Here is a 21,419-nt window from a genome sequence, read left to right on the forward strand (position 1 = left end):
TGTGTGTGTGTGTTTGTATGTATATATATATATATATATATATATATATATATATATATATATATATATACACACACACACACACACACACACACACACACGTTTTGTGTGTGTGTACTTGGACCTATGGATTTATGGGGTTAAACACACATAATTTTATACAGTCCCATATTGCTGCAGATTGCATCATGGCTCGAATGTTTTTTGATATTCATTTATTTGATTATATACTATATCTCCATTTTTATCTATCACCCCTACATGATTGTGCACATAGATTCTAGTGTGTTTTATGCCATGTTTACTCTCCCGATACGCAGCATCCTTCTATATGTGTAGAGACATGTTACTCCCATACTTTTACACTTATTGATTTCATGCATCTTTTCCCCTTTACACATTCACGTGTGTGTGTGTGTGTATATTTTTATTATTATATTATATATATATATATATATTTTATTATATATATACAGTTGCAAGAAAAAGTATGTGAACCCCTTGGGATTACATGGAGTTTTGCATGAATTGGGCATAAAATGTGCTGTGAACATCATCTAAGTCACAACAATAGAAGAACACAGTCTGCTGAACATAATACTACACAAACATTAGATGTTGCCATGGTTTAATTGCACATAACATGTAAACATTCACAGTGCAGGGAGGAAAAAGTATGTGAACCTTTGGACTTAATAACTGGTTGACCCTCCTTTGGCAGCAATAACCTCAACCAAACGTTTCCTGTAGTTGCAGATCAGACCTGCACAACGATCTGGAGTCATTTTGGACCACTCCTCTTCACAAAACTGTTTCAGTGTAGCAATATTCTTGGGATGTCTGGTGTGAATCGCTCTCTTAAGGTCAATGCACAGCATTTCAATCGGGTTGAGGTCAGGACTCTGACTGGGCCACTCCAGAAGGCAGCCATTGTTTTGTTGAATGACTTGTATGCTTTGGGTCATTGTCCTGTTGCATCACCCATCCTCTGCAGAGCTTCAGTTGGCGGACAAATGGTCGTACGTTTTTCTGCAAAATGTCTTGATAAACTCTGGAATTCATTTTCCCATCAATGACAACAATCCTTCCAGGCCCTGAGGCAGCAAAGCAGCCCCAAACCATGATGCTCCCTCCGCCATGTTTCACAGTGGGGATGAGGTTTTGATGTTGGTGTGCTGTGCCTTTTTTTCTCCACACATAGTGTTGTGTGTTCTTCCCAAACAACTCAATCTTGGTTTCATCTGTCCACAGTATATTTTGCCAGTAGTGCTGTGGAACATCCAGGTGCTCTTTTGCAAACTTCAAACGTGCTGCAATCTTCTTTTTGGACAGCAATGGCTTCCTCCGCGGTGTCCTCCCATGTACTCCATTCTTGTTTAATGTTTTCCTTATTGTAGATGTGTCAACAAAAATGTTAGCATGTGCCAGAGATTTCTGTAGGTCTTTAGCTGACACTCTGGGATTCTTCTTTACCTCATGCAGCATTCTGCGCTGTGCTCTTGCAGTCATTTTTACAGGACGACCACGCCTAGGGAGAGTAGCAACAGTGCTAAAATTTCTCCATTTGTAGACAGTCTGTCTTACCGTGGACACATGAACATCAAGGCTTTTGGAGATACTTTTGTAACCCTTTCCAGCTTCATGCAAGTCAACAATTCTTGATCGTAGGTCTTCTGAGAGCTCTTTTCTGCGAGGCATGGTTCACATCAGACAGTGCTTCTTGAAACCAGTAAACCCAAAACAGGTGTGTGTTTTTTAAGGGCAGGACAGCTGTCAGCAACACATCCAATATCATCACACTGATTGGAGTCAAGGTTGGCTCACTCCTGGCTCCAATTAGCTCTGGGAGAAGTCATTAAGCTAGGGCCTCACATACTTTTTCCTCCCTGCACTGTGAATGTTTACATGTTATGTGCAATTAAACCATGGCAACATCTAATGTTTGTGTAGTATTATGTTCAGCAGACTGTGTTCTTCTATTGTTGTGACTTAGATGACGTTCAGAGCACATTTTATGCCCAATTCATGCAAAACTCCATGTAATTCCAAGGGGTTCACATACTTTCTTGCAATTGTACATTATTATAAATATATTAGTGTGTGTAGGTATGGACAGGCATTCATATGCACATGCATATATTTTTTCTTACTCATTCACCATAATATTTTGCTACATCCATCTGTGAGGTCATTTTTATTTCATCTCATCCATTCATTTATTAATTTTTATATCTGGGTCATCACCCCCTCATTATCTTGCCCCATGTCTCTACAGAGCAGAATTCAAGTGATGATCCTTGATTTTAGGCTCCATGCTCCCCCTTCCACTAGGTGTTGCCACTCCCGGATCACCGTTCAGTGAGGATGGAGTTCTCTCTTTTCCCTGGTGGAGCTCACTCGTTGGCCGCTCCTCTGGGTAGGAGGAGCCCCCTCACTGCTCTTGGCACTCTCATGCTGGCTTGTGTTCCAGCGCAGTGTGGAACGCACGGCAATCATGTTTGCGGCCGTTGTGCGTTCCAGCTGGCAGCCTGTACTGCAGATGTCATGAGGAACCAACACATCCATCACAGCTCAGTGAGTACACTGCAATACTCTTTCAACTTTAGTTCCTATGCATCATCATCCTTTTTGCACATTGTCCTACTTTACTTTGTTCACATACATCGCTGCCAGTATAGATGGATTTTGGGATACAAGTGTACAGGGTTTTATCACACATGGCACATTTTATTGGTTTTTATATGCGTTTATGCAAGGAAGTCCCATATTGCTGCAAGGAAACCTTTTTCACACATGCATTTATGGATTTTTATACATGTTTTAGCTGTTTATGGATTTTTGTATATCTGTATATTTTATCGAGTGATTGGTTTGAGTCTATTCTTGAAAAGGGTGGCACTTGTCAACTTTTTCCCCACCTCTGGGCGAGAGGGTGACGGCCGACTTGTAACACACTTGTTATCAGACCATTTTATAAAGAGGGTACATGCGCTATGTATACTGGCTCTGAGGAAGAGGCAAGTCCTTGAAACGCGTTAGCCTGTTGGAGGTCCAGTGCTCCCATGTGGATGGCCACACCATGCGGACTGGACAATGCTGTTCATTATGATGTGGTTATATACGTTTGTCTTTTGTGAGTATATTACCTATTATTTTTTATCAATAAATGTTATTTAAGGTAATGCACTAGGCCGGTGTGCCCTCTCTTTGTTTTCTTTGTATCCAGTATTTGGACTTCCCCGGTCTTTTGAGGGCAGAAAGGCGTGCACAGTGGGGAGCTGGTTGCGAAGCCAAAGGGAATCACAGCTGTTCTTCTCACAGTCAACATGGTGGCGCAGAGGACCTGAAGACCAGTGAAGAAGCGACCCAGGTGAGGACTTTGGCTTCACAACCAGCTCCCCACTGTGCATGGGAGAGCCGCGCTGCATTTTTTTGAATAGTCCCACAGCCTCCTGGGACCAGTGACATGTTGCAATAGGCTGCGGGAGGTGGGCAAACGTCTGCTCGGATTGCCTAGGTACCTAGTTTTGACAGGTGCGCACTCTCTATAAAAAAAAAAAAAAAAATCCAATACATGAGGGTAAGGGGGTGGGTGCCGATGTAAGAGCAGGACAATCGGCAGACCTTCTTGTTGTAATTGAAGTTGAGCTTTAAACAACACTAGACATAACAATTACTGGAAAAAGGATCAGATGGAGATTTTTTTCTTTATGGAAGCACTCTATTTTACTTGTCCAAACACACATAGCTAAGATATTTCTAATTGCATTAGCAATCTTGGAATTTTGAACATCCCGAGAGTTAAAGCTGTATTAAACCCAAATACAAAAATGCATTATGTTGCAGCTTACTAATTCTTAGATGTGGTGCCTGCAGGGGCGGACTGTCAGGAATGGACTTGCCAATGGTACTGCAGCTCACAAGGCAGGTGAGTCCCACCACCAAGGCTGGCCAGCGGGTGCTCTCAGCAGCCAGAATCTCACTCCTGCAATCAGCCATCACCTGAGGCTGATTGCAGGAGGTGTATTTAAGCAGGACCAAGCCTGTGATCAGGGCCTTGGTGTATGTTTCCCATGAGCCCCTGTACCTGGTATCCTGTGTTCCTGCCTATCTGCCTAGTTGCTGACCCTGCTTTGATCCTGACCTCTGCTGACCGTCTCCTGTTGAACCCCTGGCTTGCCTGACCTTCCTTCTGCCTGATCCTCTGTACCGCGCTGCCCATGAGTTACTGAACCCGGCTTGTGACCCTGACTATTCTCTGCCTGCTCCTCCAGTACCTCACTGCCCACGCGTTGCTGACCTGGCCTGCCGGACTACGTCTGACGCTACCCAGACGATCCATCCATCCCGCACGGATCCAGTCACTACTGTCCAAACCTGCCAGCCCCTTCACATCAGGCGGCTTTCCCCCGGTACATACCCTCGGCAGACCCCTCTACCACAGTTGGGTGCACTCAGGGGCCGCAACCTGGTCTCAGTCCTGCGCCAAGTCCATCCCCAACATCAGGGGCTCTGGTGAAAAGGCAGACTGGGGCTTAGACTCCACGCCCTGGGGAATCCTGTTCTGTGGGTACTAGAGATCCCGCCGGGCAGTGCCTGACAGTACCTTACGGCCCGCCTGACCATTCTACCTCTCCAGCCCTGACTACGCCTGTGTTCCTGAAGCCTGCTACTTCCCTGTGTCAGTCCACACATCTCTGGTCATACCCAGATCCTTGACACGGACTGACCATTTGGAAACTCAGGCACTGCCCGGGGTCAGTAGGGGGCCCATGAGAGGCCCCTGGTACCTTTTTCATAGGCTTTTTTGAGTTTGGGCAAGTACGCAGGGGCCCCATGATCCCCTATTGCCTGGGGGCCCCATGGTTTGTCAATCCGCCCTTGGGTGCCTGCATTTGTTTTCTTTTTTTAGGTTTTTCCTTTATTCTTATATTTAAACGTCTGTTATTTTCCTTTAATAGGCCAAGTTGTCCAGCAAAGTGACAGTTAGAGGGTCGAGACAAACCATTTAACACTGAAAGGGGTGCTTACGATGGTCAGCTTTTATTTAGTTATGTATTTTTTGTCTGAAAAAAAAAACTGTTGCTGTAACTGCTTAAAACGTGTTAGCTGTGGTTCAGCTTTAGTTGGTTAATCAAATGTATCTAAATCTGCTAGTGCATCTAACAATACCCTCCACCGAGATTAACAATGCTGCTGTCTAAAGGTGTGTCTGTTGCTCTCCTAGTGACGTAGAGACAGGAACAGTTTTACTGGCCAGATCACCAGGTAAAAAAAAATGAAAAAAGCCTGAAAAAAAATGAAGGCAGTCAACACATCTAATGACCCTAAAACTACAATACTATCTCTCTTTTTTTTTTTTTTTTTTGTTCTTGGATTTAGATGTTTTAACATAAATGTTAACATACACTCTCACGGCTTCAACTACCACCTCTATGCCGACGACACAAAAATCTATCTCACCCCCCCACCTCACCCCCTCAGTCTCCGCCTGAATCACACACCTACGGAGCGACATATCAGACTGGATGTCGCTCCACTTCCTTAAACTGAACCTCTCCAAAACCGAGTTTCTTGTCTTCCCCCCAGCCCGGACCCCACCCCCCATTGACTTCTCCATCACATCCAACAACGCCACCATCAAACCCGCCCCGCAGGCCAGAGAACTTGGTGTCATTCTGGACTCCAACCTATCCTTCCAGCCCCAAGTCCAATCTTTAACAAACTCATGCAGACTCCACCTCCGCAACATCGCCAAAATCCGCACGTTCCTAACCCCAGAAACCACTAAACAGCTCATCCACTCCCTCATCATATCACGACTTGACTACAGCAACTCCCTCCTCACTGGTCTGCCTCGCCGCTGGGTATCCCCGCTTCAGTCGATCCTGAATACGGCTGCCAGACTCATTCGCCTTTCCAACCGCTCCATCTCCGCCACCCCCCTCTTCCAATCCCTCCACTGACCTCCACCCCCCTCTGCCAATCCCTCCACTGGCCTCCACTCAGTGTCCTCCACCTCCCTCTGCCAATCCCTCCACTGGCTTCCGATTGCGCAATGGATCAAATTCAGAATCCTAACACTGACGTACAAAGCTGTCCACCATACTGCCCCGAACTACATCACCGACCTAATATCCAAGTACCGCCCAACACGCACACTCCGCTCCTCACAAGACTTCCTTCTCTCTAGTTCCCTGGTCTCCTCCTCCCATGCCCGCCTCCAGTACTTCTCCAGAGTGTCACCCATCCTCTGGAACTCCCTGCCCCAACCCATCAGATTATCACCTACTCTCCTCTCCTTTAGGCGCACCCTGAAAACCCATCTCTTCAGGGAAGCCTACCCCACCCCCTGCTAACTTGCCGACCTCCTCCACACTTCCTACCACTCCATCCCCCACAGCTATCTCCTCCTGTGCTACCATCCCCTCCCTCCTAGATTGTAAGCTCCAAGGATCAGGGCCCTCGATCCCCTCATGTACCACCATCCCCTCCCTCCTAGATTGTAAGCTCCAAAGAGCAGGGCCCTCGATCCCCTCATGTTTTGCATTGCATTGGTATTGTTCTGTCACATGTTCTGTCCCCCTTTGTAATGTACAGCGCTGAGCGAACTATCGGCGCTTTATAAATACTGTATAATAATAATAAATGTCTGCTAGATGTCATATATCTTCCACCTGGCCCAAGTGTTTTGGTTGTGAAAATTCTGTTATTTGCCACCCCCACAACAAGGCAAACTTTTTTTATTCTCTCCTAGTTTTCATAAGACCACAGTGTTCCCTTTCCATCCCACCGTCTTGTTTTGCCGGTAAGTCATTATTTTTAAAGAAGCACACTATACAAAATGATGACAGTCAGTTGTAGATATCATGTAAATTGACCTACCGTTCTGAACTTGCGGTTTGCCTTCACTGTCCCCGCTTTTTTCTTGTTTGCTTTGACTTTGTCCTGAGGAATCATCTCGTCTGTTTACATTTGGTAAACGAGTCCCATTAATATTTCCCTGACTAGGTTCCGTAGCTTTGCCATCACTTGAATTTGTTTCTTTGTTTGTCTCTGGTTTGGGCGGTAAAGGTCTTTCATTTTCATTTCTGTCTTCTTTGTCATCATCTTTTTTGTCATCTTTTTCTTTCAAAGCAGTTTCGTCTGCTTCTTTCTTTGCTCTCTCTTCTGCATCTGTTGAGAAAATATTAAGAAAAAGGATTTAAACATGGTTTTTCAGAAGCAAAGGATTCCATTGTACTGGTGCGCTTTTAATTCTGCTTCCATTACACAGGTCTGCGACTAAAAAGCTGTTTGATTATTTTCATCTAATTTCCATGTATTTTGGTGTGCTGAAAACAAATAAAATATTGAAAAAACTCCTAGACGTCATGATTTGCCACAACATGCAAAATTGTCTTCGAATTTATCAAATTTTTAAAATTTTTGGTATTTTTTTATATTATGGGTTTTTACCAAATTTAAAATCCAAATGACTATTAATTCACATAAGTGCATTTAAGATATAAAATGCCAAAAAAAAAATCTTAAAGGGGTTGTCCAAGTTATGTAAAAAAAAATATAGCACTGTAAAGCTGATGGTCAGCAATATATACATAAGCAAAGCAAGTTTTAGGGAAAAAAAATTCAATTTCCTCATTTCCCAAGTTCTCTTCTGGCCCTTTGTTGTTATTTGCAGGTAAACAATCTCTGCCCCTCCCCCCCCGCAAAGGGGGTGAATACAAGTGCTGCTCTGAGTGACATGTCTGACTACTGGGATACTCAGCATCATGCTGTATGTGTAAGCCTCAGCCCTGAGTCTGTGCTTCTAATGGTAGAAGGGGTTCATCTTTCCTGAAGAATCCAGTGGGTGGGATACCAAATACCCTTGTTTTCTGTGTCTATGGGACAGTCGAGACCGACAAAATCACTGGACCAAGAAGAGTTGGCAGCCGAGGGTGCTAACTGTCGGTGAAAAAAATGTCCTCCGAGAAACTTTGGTACCTTCCCATAAAGTTCTTCTACCACCTCTCCACATAAAATTGGGATTGATGAAGCAATTCGTAAAATCACTTCCAAGAGATGGAGAATGCTTCAAATACTTGGTCACCAAGTTTCCAGGCCTGTCGGAGGCAAAATTGAAGGAAGGTGTTCGTCGGACCAGACATTAGAAGGCTTATAGTTGATCAAGAGTTTGTCAATACCATGACGGATCCTCACAAAGAAGGGTGGATTGCATTTACAGAAGTCGTACAGAAAATTTTAGGCAATAACAAAGATCCTCACTACAAAAAGATCGTCGGACGAATGCTGAAAGCATTTCAAGCTTTAGGTTGCCTGATGAGTTTGAAAGTGCATTTCCTCCAGTCCCACCTTGACTACTTTCCTGAAAATTTGGGAGCTGTGAGTGAGGAACAAGGTGAACGATTCCACCAAGACATTATAGAGATGGAAAGGAGATACCAGGGAAAATGGAGCCTTACAATGATGTCAGACTACTGTTGGATGCTTCAGAGAGACATTCCAGGTGCTACTCACAAGCGTAAATTCACCAAGAAGAGCCTCACAGGGAAGAAGAATCGAGTTTAGTGTGTGTAGGTGAGCTCATTTCAGTTCAAAAAAGGATTTTCATGAAAAAAATTGTAATAAAACTTTAATCTTATAAGTCTATTTCCATTTATTTTGAGGTATTGCCTTATTTAACATAGTTACCTAAATTGTCAGGAAACGTGATGTCCTATGACAAAATGGAGGTCATTTTCGGATTCAGCGCACCAAAAAACATAAAGATTACGTAGAATAACCAAAACCGCTCTTGAAAAAAATTTTTTTGCGGACCTGTGTTATGAGAGAACCATGGCTTTCCACCTCTACGTTTTTGGATTTTTTTTCTAAAAGAGTAGAGGTTTTCTTTTACTGAAGTGAAAGTTCCATGCGCTTAGTAAATAGTGCACAAGGTGAAGCTTTCTTCACTGTGAATACCTAAAGCAAGGGAAATGATAGGGTGAAGCTATGTTCACTTTAGTCACCCAAAGTTCTCGAAACATTAACTTTGGTAAAAGAAAAACCTCTGCTCCTTTAGAAAATCAGTTCTAAATGTATAGGTGGCAAGTGGACCTTTGCTTTCAGTAAATCAACCCCACTGAATCGTTGTTTAACCACTTGCCTACCAGGCACTTTTACCTGTGCCCAGGCCAATTTTCAGCGCTGCCGCACTTTGAATGACAATTGCTCGGTCATGCAACACTGCACCCAAACAAAATTTTTATCCTTTTTGTGAGACAGAGCTTTATTTTGGTGGTATTTAATCGCAAACTAACTTTCTTTTTTTAAATTTGTCTTTTTTAGTTTCTGTTGTAAAATTTTGTAAATAAGTAATTTTTCTCCTTCACTGATGTGCGCTAATGAGGCTGATGGGCACTGATGGGCATTGACAGGCATCACTGATGAGCATTGACAGGCATCACTTGTGGGCATTGACAGGCAGCACTGATGGGCACTGAAAGGCAGCACTCATATATGGCACTGACGGGCACTGATAGGTGGCAGTGATTGTAACTGTTATCTGGCACTGATAGGCAGCACTTACTGGCACTGAAAGACCGCTCTAATGGGCACTATGTGGCATTGATGTGCACTGGTAGACACTGATATGTGACACTGATGGGCACTAACAGGTGGCATTACTGGACACTGACAGGTGGCACTGATGAGGCTACACTGATCATCAAGGCACTGATGATCAGTGGCCTGATGATCAGTGTAAATGTCCCCTCTGAGGAATACCGATGCTCCTCTCCTCACAAGCTGTCAGCGTGAGGAGAGGACTGCCGATAACCGGCATTTCCTCGTTTACATGCGATCAGTTGTGATTGGACACTGCTAATCACATGACAGAGCCGACGCCATCAGCTCTTTACTCTGATCCATGATTCGCCGCGTCTCAGGTACACAGTGCACCAGTGATCGTTGCACGCCCCCAGGGGTGCGCATGCGCAGTTAGAGTGGGAGGATGTTATATGATGCCCTCCCAGAACGAGAGAACCACCGCCCGTCCATTTCCTTATAAAGCGGGCGGGATGCGGTTAAAGAAGGCAAAATCGTTTCAACAAAGGGCTCTCTAGATTGGGAACAGACCAAAAGACCTTAGAGAAACGTGGGTGCCAGCCCATAGTTCTCTAAGATAAAGTGTAACTAAAGGCAAAACGTTGGATAGAATGGAGAGGAATAAGAAAACATGTCAGTTTCAATCGCTGTCTGTGCCCCTTTCTATTTGACCTCTCTACCATTCTCATCGAAAGTGAAAGAAAATCCTAAATTTTCGGATGACAGAACAATAATAGAGGGGAAATTTTCCAAAGGGGACACAAGTTCTGGTGATCCTGGTGACACTCACTTTTGGAGAGCTTTACTTTCACTTCCTGTTTTGGCTATGTGACAGGAAGTGAAGGGAAATGTCCTCAATGACCAAAAAAATTGACAGGAATTATAACCCGTCTTTATCCACAACATTTTGCCTTTAGTTCCATAGCACTATAGAATAAAGCACTTAGAGTAAACCTTGTCCTCATTGTTCTTAGGCTCCATGCACACTAGAGGTTTTTTTTAACCCTTTGAGGACCGTAAGATTTTGGAACGCCAAAAGAATCAATGTTTTTGTTTTTAAAGTTCGTACGCTTCAGTTGCTGTAACTAATCCATTTCATGAAATAATTGGCAAAAAGCTAGATCCATTTGTTGTTTGTTGATAAGAACTAATATTTTGACTCAAACCAAAAAAAAAAGAAGAGTTTTAAGTTCTTAATCAGATGATACAGGCAATTAAAAACATGGGACTAATACGTCCCTTGGTCCTCAAAGGGTATTAAGCTGAAAAAACACTGGATAAAAAATACTAATAGCAGCCTTTTTTAGTAGTGTTTAGGAGCGTTAGGGTTTTATTAGTGTCTTTACAGTACATGTAGAAAAAAAGCTGTTAGGAGCGGTTTAGTAGCTTTTAGGATCATTTTCTGCTTGAAAAACAGTACAAAAAACTCTACAAAAACTTTTTTTTTTGCTCCTAAACTCTGAAGCTCAAAAAACGCTAATAGCCTAAAGTAGTGTGCGTGAACACATAGGAGAACACTATTGAGCTTCTAGGAGCAGAAAAAAATGCTAATAACCGCTTTTAAGAGCTTAAACTCTACTGTGCATGGGGCCTAAATATAATACATATACGTTACAGGGCTTGAAAAAAGCCGCTCGCCCGCTTGCCAAATGCGAGGAGAAATTCTCTAGTGGCGATCACAGATGGAGTGGCTGCGCTCCAAGCCTCATTGTGAATTCTGGTTTCCAACTTCTGGCTTCTTCGGCGCTGCCGCTGAGGGGACAGGTGCAGGAGAGGTCCACTCTCCTCCGCTGAGAGGAGACACCCTCTCTACCGCCTCGGGGGACTCGGAGGGACTAGGAGTAAGTACTGTATACATGTCCTATCACTATAATGGAGTACGGGGGAGGGGGGGATATACATTACTGTATACACGTCATATCACTATAATGGGGTACGGGGGAGGGGGATATACATTACTGTATACACGTCATATCACTATAATGGGGTACAGGGGAGGGGGATATACATTACTGTATACACGTCATATCACTATAATGGGGTACGGGGGAGGGGGATATACATTACTGTATACACGTCATATCACTATAATGGGGTACGGGGGAGGGGGATATACATTACTGTATACACGTCATATCACTATAATGGAGTACGGGGGAGGGGGATATACATTACTGTATACACGTCATATCACTATAATGGGGTACGGGGGAGGGGGATATACATTACTGTATACACGTCATATCACTATAATGGAGTACGGGGGAGGGGGGGATATACATTACTGTATACACGTCATATCACTATAATGGAGAACGGGGGAGGGGGGATATATATTACTGTATACACGTCATATCGCTATAATGGAGTACAGGGGAGGGGGGATATACATTACTGTATACACGTCACATCGCTATAATGGGGTACGGGGGAGGGGGGGGGATATACATTACTGTATACACGTCATATCGCTATAATGGAGTACAGGGGAGGGGGATATACATTACTGTATACACGTCACATCGCTATAATGGAGTACAGGGGAGGGGGGATATACATTACTGTATACGTCACATCGCTATAATGGGGTACGGGGGAGGGGGGGGGATATACATTACTGTATACACGTCATATCGCTATAATGGAGTACAGGGGAGGGGGATATACATTACTGTATACACGTCACATCGCTATAATGGAGTACAGGGGAGGGGGATATACATTACTGTATACGTCACATCGCTATAATGGAGTACAGAGGAGGGGGGGGATATACATTACTGTATACACGTCATATCACTATAATGGAGTACGGGAGAGGGGGGGATATACATTACTGTATACACGTCATATCACTATAATGGAGTACGGGGGAGGGGGGATATACATTACTGTATACAGTGTTATATTTTTGACTCTTTATTCTAAAGAAAAATGTAATTTCATAAGCTTTAAGGGGGTGGGGTTGGAGGCGGACCTGGGCAAGGTTGGGCGGGGCAATTGGTGGAGAGTAAGGTGTGTGCTTGTCTAGTAGGTCTAGACTCAAAATTTTAAGCCCTGTACATTATATGGCTCCCTAACTTAGATTTAAACAAAATTATTATTTATTTCAGGTACTTATATAGCGCCGTCAATTTACGCCACGCTTTACATATATATTGTACATTCACATCAGTCCCCGCCCCTGAGGAGCGTACAATCTAAGGTCCCTAACTTACATTCATACATACACATATTAGGGCCAATTCAGACAAGATCCAATTAACCTAACAGCATGTCTTTGGAGTGTGGGAGGAAACCGGAGGAAACACACGCAGGCACAGGGAGAACAGGAAAACTCAAAGCAGGTGGTGCCATGGTTGGGATTCAAACCAATGACCCTGGTACTGCCAGGCAGAAGTGCTATCCATTCAGACACTGCAGTGCCCATCAAATTGCGTTTGATGTAAGGTGTCCCAGGGCCAAGTGCTGGAAAAACTTTTATACCCTGCTAGCACAGATGACTAAATCCTTAATCAGTCAATTATAGAAGTTTTTTAAGGCCTTATATACATGGAGAGTAACCTCCCTGGCGGTATTCCCGAGTGTAGCTCGGGGTAAAATTTCAGTACCAAAAGCGGTAACCCCGAGCTACACTCGGGCTTACCATGCGGCGTTGCTCAGGGAGTCCCTGCAGCGCTTACCTTGTCCTTCGCTCCCGCGATGTGTCCCCTGCAGCGTCCCCGGCCATCTCCTCCGGCCGATGCCGGCATCCGGCTTCCGTGTTCCGGTGCCTGTGACGTCGGGACGTATGGGCGCCGGAAACTTGAAAATTTTAAAAAATGTAATTTTTTTCTAAACGAATTTTACATAGTAAAACATTGCTGTATCAAACCATTTCACATACATTTTGTCCCGAGTGCTTTGTCCTGTCCCCTGCCTGCATTTTTACTGTTCTTTCTGCTTGGAAACTGAGAAAAGTCCATGGCGTCCAAAAAGCGTCCCTTTACATCAAAAGCGGTTTTAGACCGGCTAGAGAACAGCGATAGTAAATCAGAACCACTTGCAGAATTGAGTGATAATGATTTGTGGGGGAAATTCCTCATCAGACACTGAAAACGATTCTGCGACTTTGCTCAGCGATGTGCGAACTTGGCGCTCTATTTCACATTTCAGTGTTTTTGGTTTGATTATATTATTGAATTAAATGTATTATTATTATATTATTTTTTTATGATTATTTATTAAATTATAATTTATGATTTCCTGTTTCAGATGTTATCCTACCCGGGATGTTTACTAGACTCTTGTTTTGGACAGATTTCAGTGAATTATTCCTAAAAATTACAGCCTACAATAAAAAAAATACATATTTCCATGCAAAAAAATGTACCGCTTTCAGCACCAAAAATCTGAAATAATCATACCGCCAGGGAGGTTAAAAAACGCTGCTTATGCATTTTTTTTTTTGCCTGTAAAAGCACCTCTATGTTAGCCTATGCAACCATGCACACATTGGCATTACTGGCATATTGGAAGAGCACTTACAGGAAAAAAAAAGCAAAGGTGAGTTCTGAGAGGAGCTTTTTAGCAGAAAAATACACGTGCACTTAGACACTTTAGACATGTATGCATGCGTATGTGCAAGTGTTTTCCAATGGCCAAAATAAATGAATATTAATTTACCCTCAAACACAATACACGCATAAACAATCAGACACGTTGTAACATTAGAGGTGTTTTTCTGCCAAATTCTGGCATACAAAAAGCTGTTTGTTTTCATAAACCTGTGTGCCTGAGGCTTAAAGCTGTTAAAGTACCAACATTGTTCTCTGAAAGGCTTCATTTCCCGGATTTCACCTTTCACACATCTTTTCACCTTCATGGATTTGTATCATCTTCCCATTGCTACAGTTTGTTATCCTAAAGGCTAACATATACCTTTTATAGGTTCCCACATTTCCATCCTTGGTGATCCAAATAAATCCCGCTTACCTCTCCTAAACTAGACCATTTGAAGACTCTGCCAAAACAATACACTAAAAAATGTTGGATGCTGCGCTAATTGTGTCATAGATGCGTTTGGTAATAAAAGGTTATTTGTTGAATAAAAATCTTACATGTGATGTGTTTTCATTGTTTTACAAATATCAGTCATAATCTTGTAAGCTTTCTATCTTCAGAATTATTCCTTGGGGCTGTTATGCATCTTGTCAAGTAAAGAATATATAATTTCATAAAATCTGAATGACATTTGTATACTGTATAGGGAGCTGCTTACAAAATGTGATGGCTGTGTTCACACATTGCAAATAATGTCAGTAATGTGCCTAATATTATGTATTCCCAATGACTGTCAGCTCCAACTAGGGGTAATAATTTGGGATTTTCCTGATTGTGGTGTTTCAGGAAAATATTGCATTATGGCCACTAGAATAGTTTTTAACCACTTCCCGACCGGCGTATATAAACAGGCGGACGGTGGCAGTGTAGGGGCGGGTTGCCGTTCATAAACGGCACCCGCCTTTTCTAGCTGTGCGCGCTCCCTGGGAGCGCGCAGCACCGCGATCCGGTGCCCGCTGTGTCCTCCGGACACATTGAAACACTGATCGTCGGACGGGACCTCTGTACGAGGTCCCGATCATGCGATCACTAAATGGCCACCGCCTTTTCTAGCTGTGCGCGCTCCCTGGGAGCGCGCAGCACCGCGATCCGGTGCCCGCTATGTCCTCCGGACACATTGAAACACTGATCGTCGGACGGGACCTCTGTACGAGGTCCCGATCATGCGATCACTAAATGGCCAATCAGTGATCACATGCAAAGTAGTAAGCAAGAGGTCACTTGTGACATCATTGCTTACTACGTGTGAAATCTGTGAATGATCACAGAGGTCACATGGTACAAGGCTATTCACAACAGCCTTGTACCATGTGACAAGCTGTGACCAATCACAGCTCACTCAATACTTCTCAAGGACTAAAAGAATGCAGACAGAGAGAAAGAGAAATGATTGGTTTTACATCCTATATGGGTGTAAAAGCAATCAGTGTAAAAAAAAAAAAAAAATCACCCCCAAGTAGTACAGTGTCACCATGGTGACACTGTACTGCTAGGGTGACAGTATGTAAAAAAAAAAATAAAAAAATAATTTTTAAACATTTTTTTTTTACATTTTTATTTTCTTATAATTTTTGGTTATAAACTAATTTGGATTTTTTATTTTTTTTTACTAAAAAGATAACGGAATAAATTTTGGCCAAGATTTATGATGAAATATTATTTATTTGCAAAATTTTATAAAAAGACACTTTTTTTCAAAATGTTTGGACTTTTTCATTTATATAGCAAAAAAAAAAATCCCTGCAGTGAATAAATACCACCAAAATAAAGCTTTATCTGTCTCAAAAAAAATGGTAAAAAATTCATTTGGGTACAGTGTTGCATGATCGCGCAATTGTTATTCAAAGTGTGATAGTGCTGAAAGCTGAAAATTGCCCTGGACAGGAAGGGGGTAAAAAGTGTCCGGTCTGGAAGTGGTTAAATAGACCTCATAGTACCTTTCCTTGTGCCCAGTCTGACCCTATATACCTATATGCCCCCAGATATATACTAAGGAACCTTACAATTACTGATCACATCTGTGTATTTTAGGTACATTTTCAGTGCAGTGCGTTGGAAAACTGTAATGCACCGCCTGGCGGTACCTCTAGCAACCCATGGAATAGGATTCCCCAGAGCGCGGAGTCTAAGTCCCAGTCTGCTTGTTCACCAGGGCCCCTGATGGTGGGGATGGACTTGGAGCAGACAGAGACCAGGTTGCGGCCCCTGAGTACACCCACCCGTGGTAGAGGGATCCGCCAGAGGTATATTCTGGAGAAGAGCCTGACGTGAAGAGGTGGATGGGTCCATGCAGGACAGATGGATGGATGGCTGAGCAGAAGCGTGGTCAGACAGGCTGGGTCGGTAACTGTGGGGACAGCGCAGTACAAGGCAGCAGGCACAAAATAGTCGGGTCACTTGCCGGGTCAGTAACAGGAGGTCACTTCCAATGGGGGTATCCAAAGAGAAGTCAAACAGGCCAGGGGTCAGGGCAGGAGAAGACAGCACGGTCAGAATCAAGCAGGGTTGGCAACAATCAATTAACTAGGAACAGGCAGATAAGACCATACGGCAACCAGTGTCAGTGCAGAGCGGATTTAAATAGCGTGCCCTGCACTGTCATTGGCGCCAGGCGCGCGCCCACGATCCCGAGTGCGCATGCGCGAGTGCCACCGCCGTCGCGGCCGCCCAGGACCTAGTGCCCGCACGCTAATGCGAATCAGCACACTGCGCCTGCGCAGAGCCGCGCTCCACGATGGATCCTGACAAAAACATTTTTCTAGCCACATCTATGATGAGATTTCAGCAAACATTTGTTTTATATGCTTTTTCCTTGAACTCTAGGTAACAAACAATGTAAAACACATACCACACACTGAACCAACTACGCATCCAAAAACATGCAGATGTGATTAGGACCTGCGCTTAACCTGAGACTGGTATATCCCCTACACCAGTATTTTTAAAAATATTTTTCAGTTTAAAGAGAAGCATGGGAAAAAATATATTCACCTAGGTGGATGCAGCATTCATCCGATGCTGCATCTGCCCCATGCCCATCCAATGCTGCATCTGCCCCATGCCCATCCGATGCTGCATCTGCCCCATTGAAAACTGAGTGATGAAAGACCACTGATCACTTGGTCTTCAGGTTCTCCCTTCTCTGCCCCTCCAGTGCTCACTTGAGTGCTGGGCTGAGAAGGGGGCAGGAGTGGCTGGCATAGGCTCTCAGCGAGCCTTGGGTGAGCCAGCTGCCAGTCCAGGAGTCTGGGTGGACCTGACTGTATGTTTGGGATAGTTTCAAAGCCTGGACCAGTTTTGTGATGTCAGACAACTGCAAGCTTTACAAATGGAAGTATACAGTGGGGATCGAAAGTTTGGGCACCGCAGCTAAAAATTTGTATTAATGTGCATAAAGAAGCCAAGGAAAGATGGAAAAATCTCCAAAAGGCAGTTAAATTTAAAGTTAAATATATACTCCTTGTCCTGTTTATGGCAAAACTGCTCTCTTCACCATAAACAAGTACATTATGAATATTTAAGACCTTTCCCAATCTAATCAGACAGACTTACATTTACAATGCTGGTAGATTTGCAGATAACCTTCTCTGAAACTCCCCAATTCTCCACAACAAAAACAGGTTAACCCAACATAACAAAAGGTCAGGTAATTACCTTATGCATACATTACAATATCCTAAAGCCAGCGGGAGGATAAGGTCTGCATTGTAGTTACACAAAGTCACAGGTTTTCATTGTGTTCCATTACAACCTTCTAATCTCTGGAATTCTAACAACCAATGACATCATCAATTAACAAGGAGAATGTTTGTACCTGGACAGCATCCTGGTTGGCCACTCTCTTTCCTCTTCTTATCATTCGCTTAGTGAGGGAAAGAAAATGAGGGAGAAGAGAAACATTGGAATACTAGTCAGTACCAGTGTGCAAAGGTGTATTTGCATTGTATAAATAAACCCCCTCCTAATACTGGGTGTCATACATGGTGGATGTTGCTGCATTATGTAAAACAGTTTCTTTTTCTACATTTTAAAATGGGGTGCCTTGAGATTGTGCAGAATTTTAAAAGGTGCCCTAAAGGAGATGTATAGCCAAAGCTATTTTAGCTACAGTGGGGATGGAAAGTTCGGGCACCCCAGCTAAAAATTTGTATTAATGTGCATAAAGAAGCCAAGGAAAGATGGAAAAATCCTCCAAAAGGCATCAAATTACAGATTAGACATTCTTATAATATGTCAACAAAAGTTAGATTTTATTTCCATCATTTATACTTTCAAACTAAAAAAAAACAGAAAAATGGCGTCTGCAAAAGTTTGGGCCCCCTGCAGAATTTATAGCATGCACTGCCCCCTTTGCAAAGCTGAGACCTGCCAGTGTCATTGATTGTTCTCAATCATCGTCTGGGAAGACCAGGTTATGTCAATCTCAAAGGTTTTAAATGCCCAGACTCGTCTGACCTTGCCCCAACAATCAGCACCATGGGTTCTTCTAAGCAGTTGTCTAGAAAACTGAAACTGAAAATAGTTGATGCTCACAAAGCTGGAGAAGGCTATAAGAAGATAGCAAAGCGTTTTCAGATGTCAATATCCTCTGTTCGGAATGTAATTAAGAAATGGCAGTCATCAGGAACAGTGGAAGTTAAAGCAAGATCTGGAAGACCAAGAAAAATATCAGACAGAACAGCTCGCAGGATTGTGAGAAAAACTATTCAAAATCCACGTTTGACTGCACGATCCCTCCAGAAAGATCTAGCAGACACTGGAGTTGTGGTACACTATTCCACTATAAAGAGATACTTGTACAAATATGGTCTTCATGGAAGAGTCATCAGAAGAAAACCTCTTCTATGTCCTCACCACAAAAATCATCGTTTGAACTTTGCAAATGAACATATAGACAAGCCTGATGCATTTTGGAAACAAGTTCTGTGGACCGATGAGGTTAAAATTTAACTTTTTGGTCGGAATGAGCAAAGGTACGTTTGGAGAAGAAGGGGCACAGAATTGAATGAAAAGGACCTCTGTCCAACTGTTAAGCATGGGGTTGGATCAATCATGCTTTGGGGTTGTGTTGCAGCCAGTGGCACAGGGAACATCTCACGAGTAGAAGGAAAAATGGATTCAATAAAATTTTAGCAAATTGTGGATGGTAACTTGATGCCATCTGTGAAAAAGCTGAAGTTAAAGAGAGGATGGCTTCTACAAATGGATAATGATCCTAAACACACCTCGAAATCCACGGGGGATTACATCAAGAGGCGTAAACTGAAGGTTTTGCCATGGCCTTCACAATCTCCTGACCTCAACATAATTGAAAATCTATGGATAGACCTTAAAAGAGCAGTGCGTGACAGACAGCCCAGAAATCTCAAAGAACTGGAAGACTTTTGTAAGGAAGAATGGGCACAGATACCTCAAACAAGAATTGAAAGACTCTTGGCTGGCTACAAAAAGCGTTTACAAGCTGTGATACTTGCCAAAGGGGGCAGTACAAGATATTAACTCTGCAGGGTGCCCAAACTTTTGCAGACGCCATGTTTTTGTTTTCTGTTATTTTGAAAGTGTAAATGATGGAAATAAAATCTAACTTTTGTTGACATATAAGAATGTCTAATCTGTAATTTGATGCCTTTTGGAGGATTTTTCCATCTTTCCTTGGCTTCTTTATGCACATTAATACAAATTTTTAGCTGGGGTGCCCGAACTTTCCATCCCCACTGTAGCTAAAATAGCTTTGGCTATACATCTCCTTTAGGGCACCTTTTAAAATTCTGCACAATCTCAAGGCACCCCATTTTAAAATGTAGAAAAAGAAACTGTTTTACATAATGCAGCAACATCCACCATGTATGACACCCAGTATTAGGAGGGGGTTTATTTATACAATGCAAATACACCTTTGCACACTGGTACTGACTAGTATTCCAATGTTTCTCTTCTCCCTCATTTTCTTTCCCTCACTAAGCGAATGATAAGAAGAGGAAAGAGAGTGGCAAACCAGGATGCTGTCCAGGTACAAACATTCTCCTTGTCAATTGATGATGTCATTGGTTGTTAGAATGCCAGAGATTAGAAGGTTGTAATGGAACACAATGAAAACCTGTGACTTTGTGTAACTACAATGCAGACCTTATCCTCCCGCTGGCTTTAGGATATTGTAATGTATGCATAAGGTAATTACCTGACCTTTTGTTATGTTGGGTTAACCTGTTTTTGTTGTGGAGAATTGGGGAGTTTCAGAGAAGGTTATCTGCAAATCTACCAGCATTGTAAATGTAAGTCTGTCTGATTAGATTGGGAAAGGTCTTAAATATTCATAATGTACTTGTTTATGGTGAAGAGAGCAGTTTTGCCATAAACAGGACAAGGAGTATATATTTAACTTTTTAATTAAAATCTATGCATATAGCTGTTCTAGGTCTAGACACATAAGACACATAGGATTAAACATGCTCATGAAAAACCAACCAATCAGATAGCTCAACACTTTGGTCAATGGGAAAAGGTGTATATTAGGGAAGGTTTTTTGGTTGAGTTGGGTCAGGAGAAATTGGGTTCTCTGAAGCAGGAGCGGAGTTAAACTCATGGGGCCCCCCGGGCAATAGGGGATCATGGGGCCCCTGTGTCCTTGCCCAAACTCAAAAAAGCCTATGAAAAAAAGGTACCAGGGGCATCTCATGGGGCCCCCTACTGACCTCTGGCAGTGCCAGAGTTTCAGAATGGTCAGTCCGCCCCTGCTCTGAAAGTTTCTGATGATTGCGTGAATATTCTAAAGTACCCTGTCATCTGCCTTGTCTGTACCTCTGTTTTATTAATTGTTTCTGAGCTGATTAAATGCATCTCTCTAGAAAAGAACTGTTGGACTAGTTCCTGCAGGAAAATACATTTATAAAAATACATTCATCCTCCAACTGAGATAAGACAACACTGGCTATACAATTTTTGGGAATATTGTAAGCATTTTGCCAAGGCATCTCTGTCAGGAATGGACTTGCCAATGGTGGTGGGACTCACCTGCCTTGTGGGCTGCAGTACCAAGACTGGCCAGCGGGTGCTCTCAGCAGCCAGAATCTCACTCCTGCAATCAGGCCATCACCTGAGGCTGATTGCAGGAGGTGTATTTAAGCAGGACCAGGCCTGTGATCAGTGCCTTGGTGTATGTTTCCCATGAGCCCCTGTACCTGCATCCTGTCTGCTTCCTGCCTGATCCTGCTTTGATCTTGACTCTGAAC

At 43.1% G+C, this 21,419-nt stretch overlaps 2 protein-coding genes across 4 annotated transcripts in view; one reads left to right on the plus strand and one right to left on the minus strand.

The window, feature by feature from the left end:
- LOC149458310 (uncharacterized) overlaps positions 1–21,419 on the plus strand; it is a 234,061-nt gene that overhangs the window by 184,361 nt on the left and 28,281 nt on the right. The gene's annotated exons all lie outside the window — the stretch shown is intronic.
- Positions 1–21,419, minus strand: part of LOC149458313 (dual specificity calcium/calmodulin-dependent 3',5'-cyclic nucleotide phosphodiesterase 1C-like) — a 298,681-nt gene that overhangs the window by 61,976 nt on the left and 215,286 nt on the right. For all 3 annotated transcript variants that reach the window (XM_089682402.1, XM_089682404.1, XM_089682403.1), the window contains exon 13: positions 6,886–7,176. In XM_089682402.1, coding sequence (XP_089538528.1) covers positions 6,886–7,176 — 291 coding nt within the window. The remainder of the gene's footprint in view (positions 1–6,885; positions 7,177–21,419) is intronic.

Source organism: Staurois parvus, unplaced genomic scaffold (genome assembly GCF_062004578.1).
Source record: "Staurois parvus isolate SC_StPar_1 unplaced genomic scaffold, SC_StPar_1.0 ptg000288l, whole genome shotgun sequence".
NCBI lineage: Eukaryota > Metazoa > Chordata > Amphibia > Anura > Ranidae > Staurois > Staurois parvus.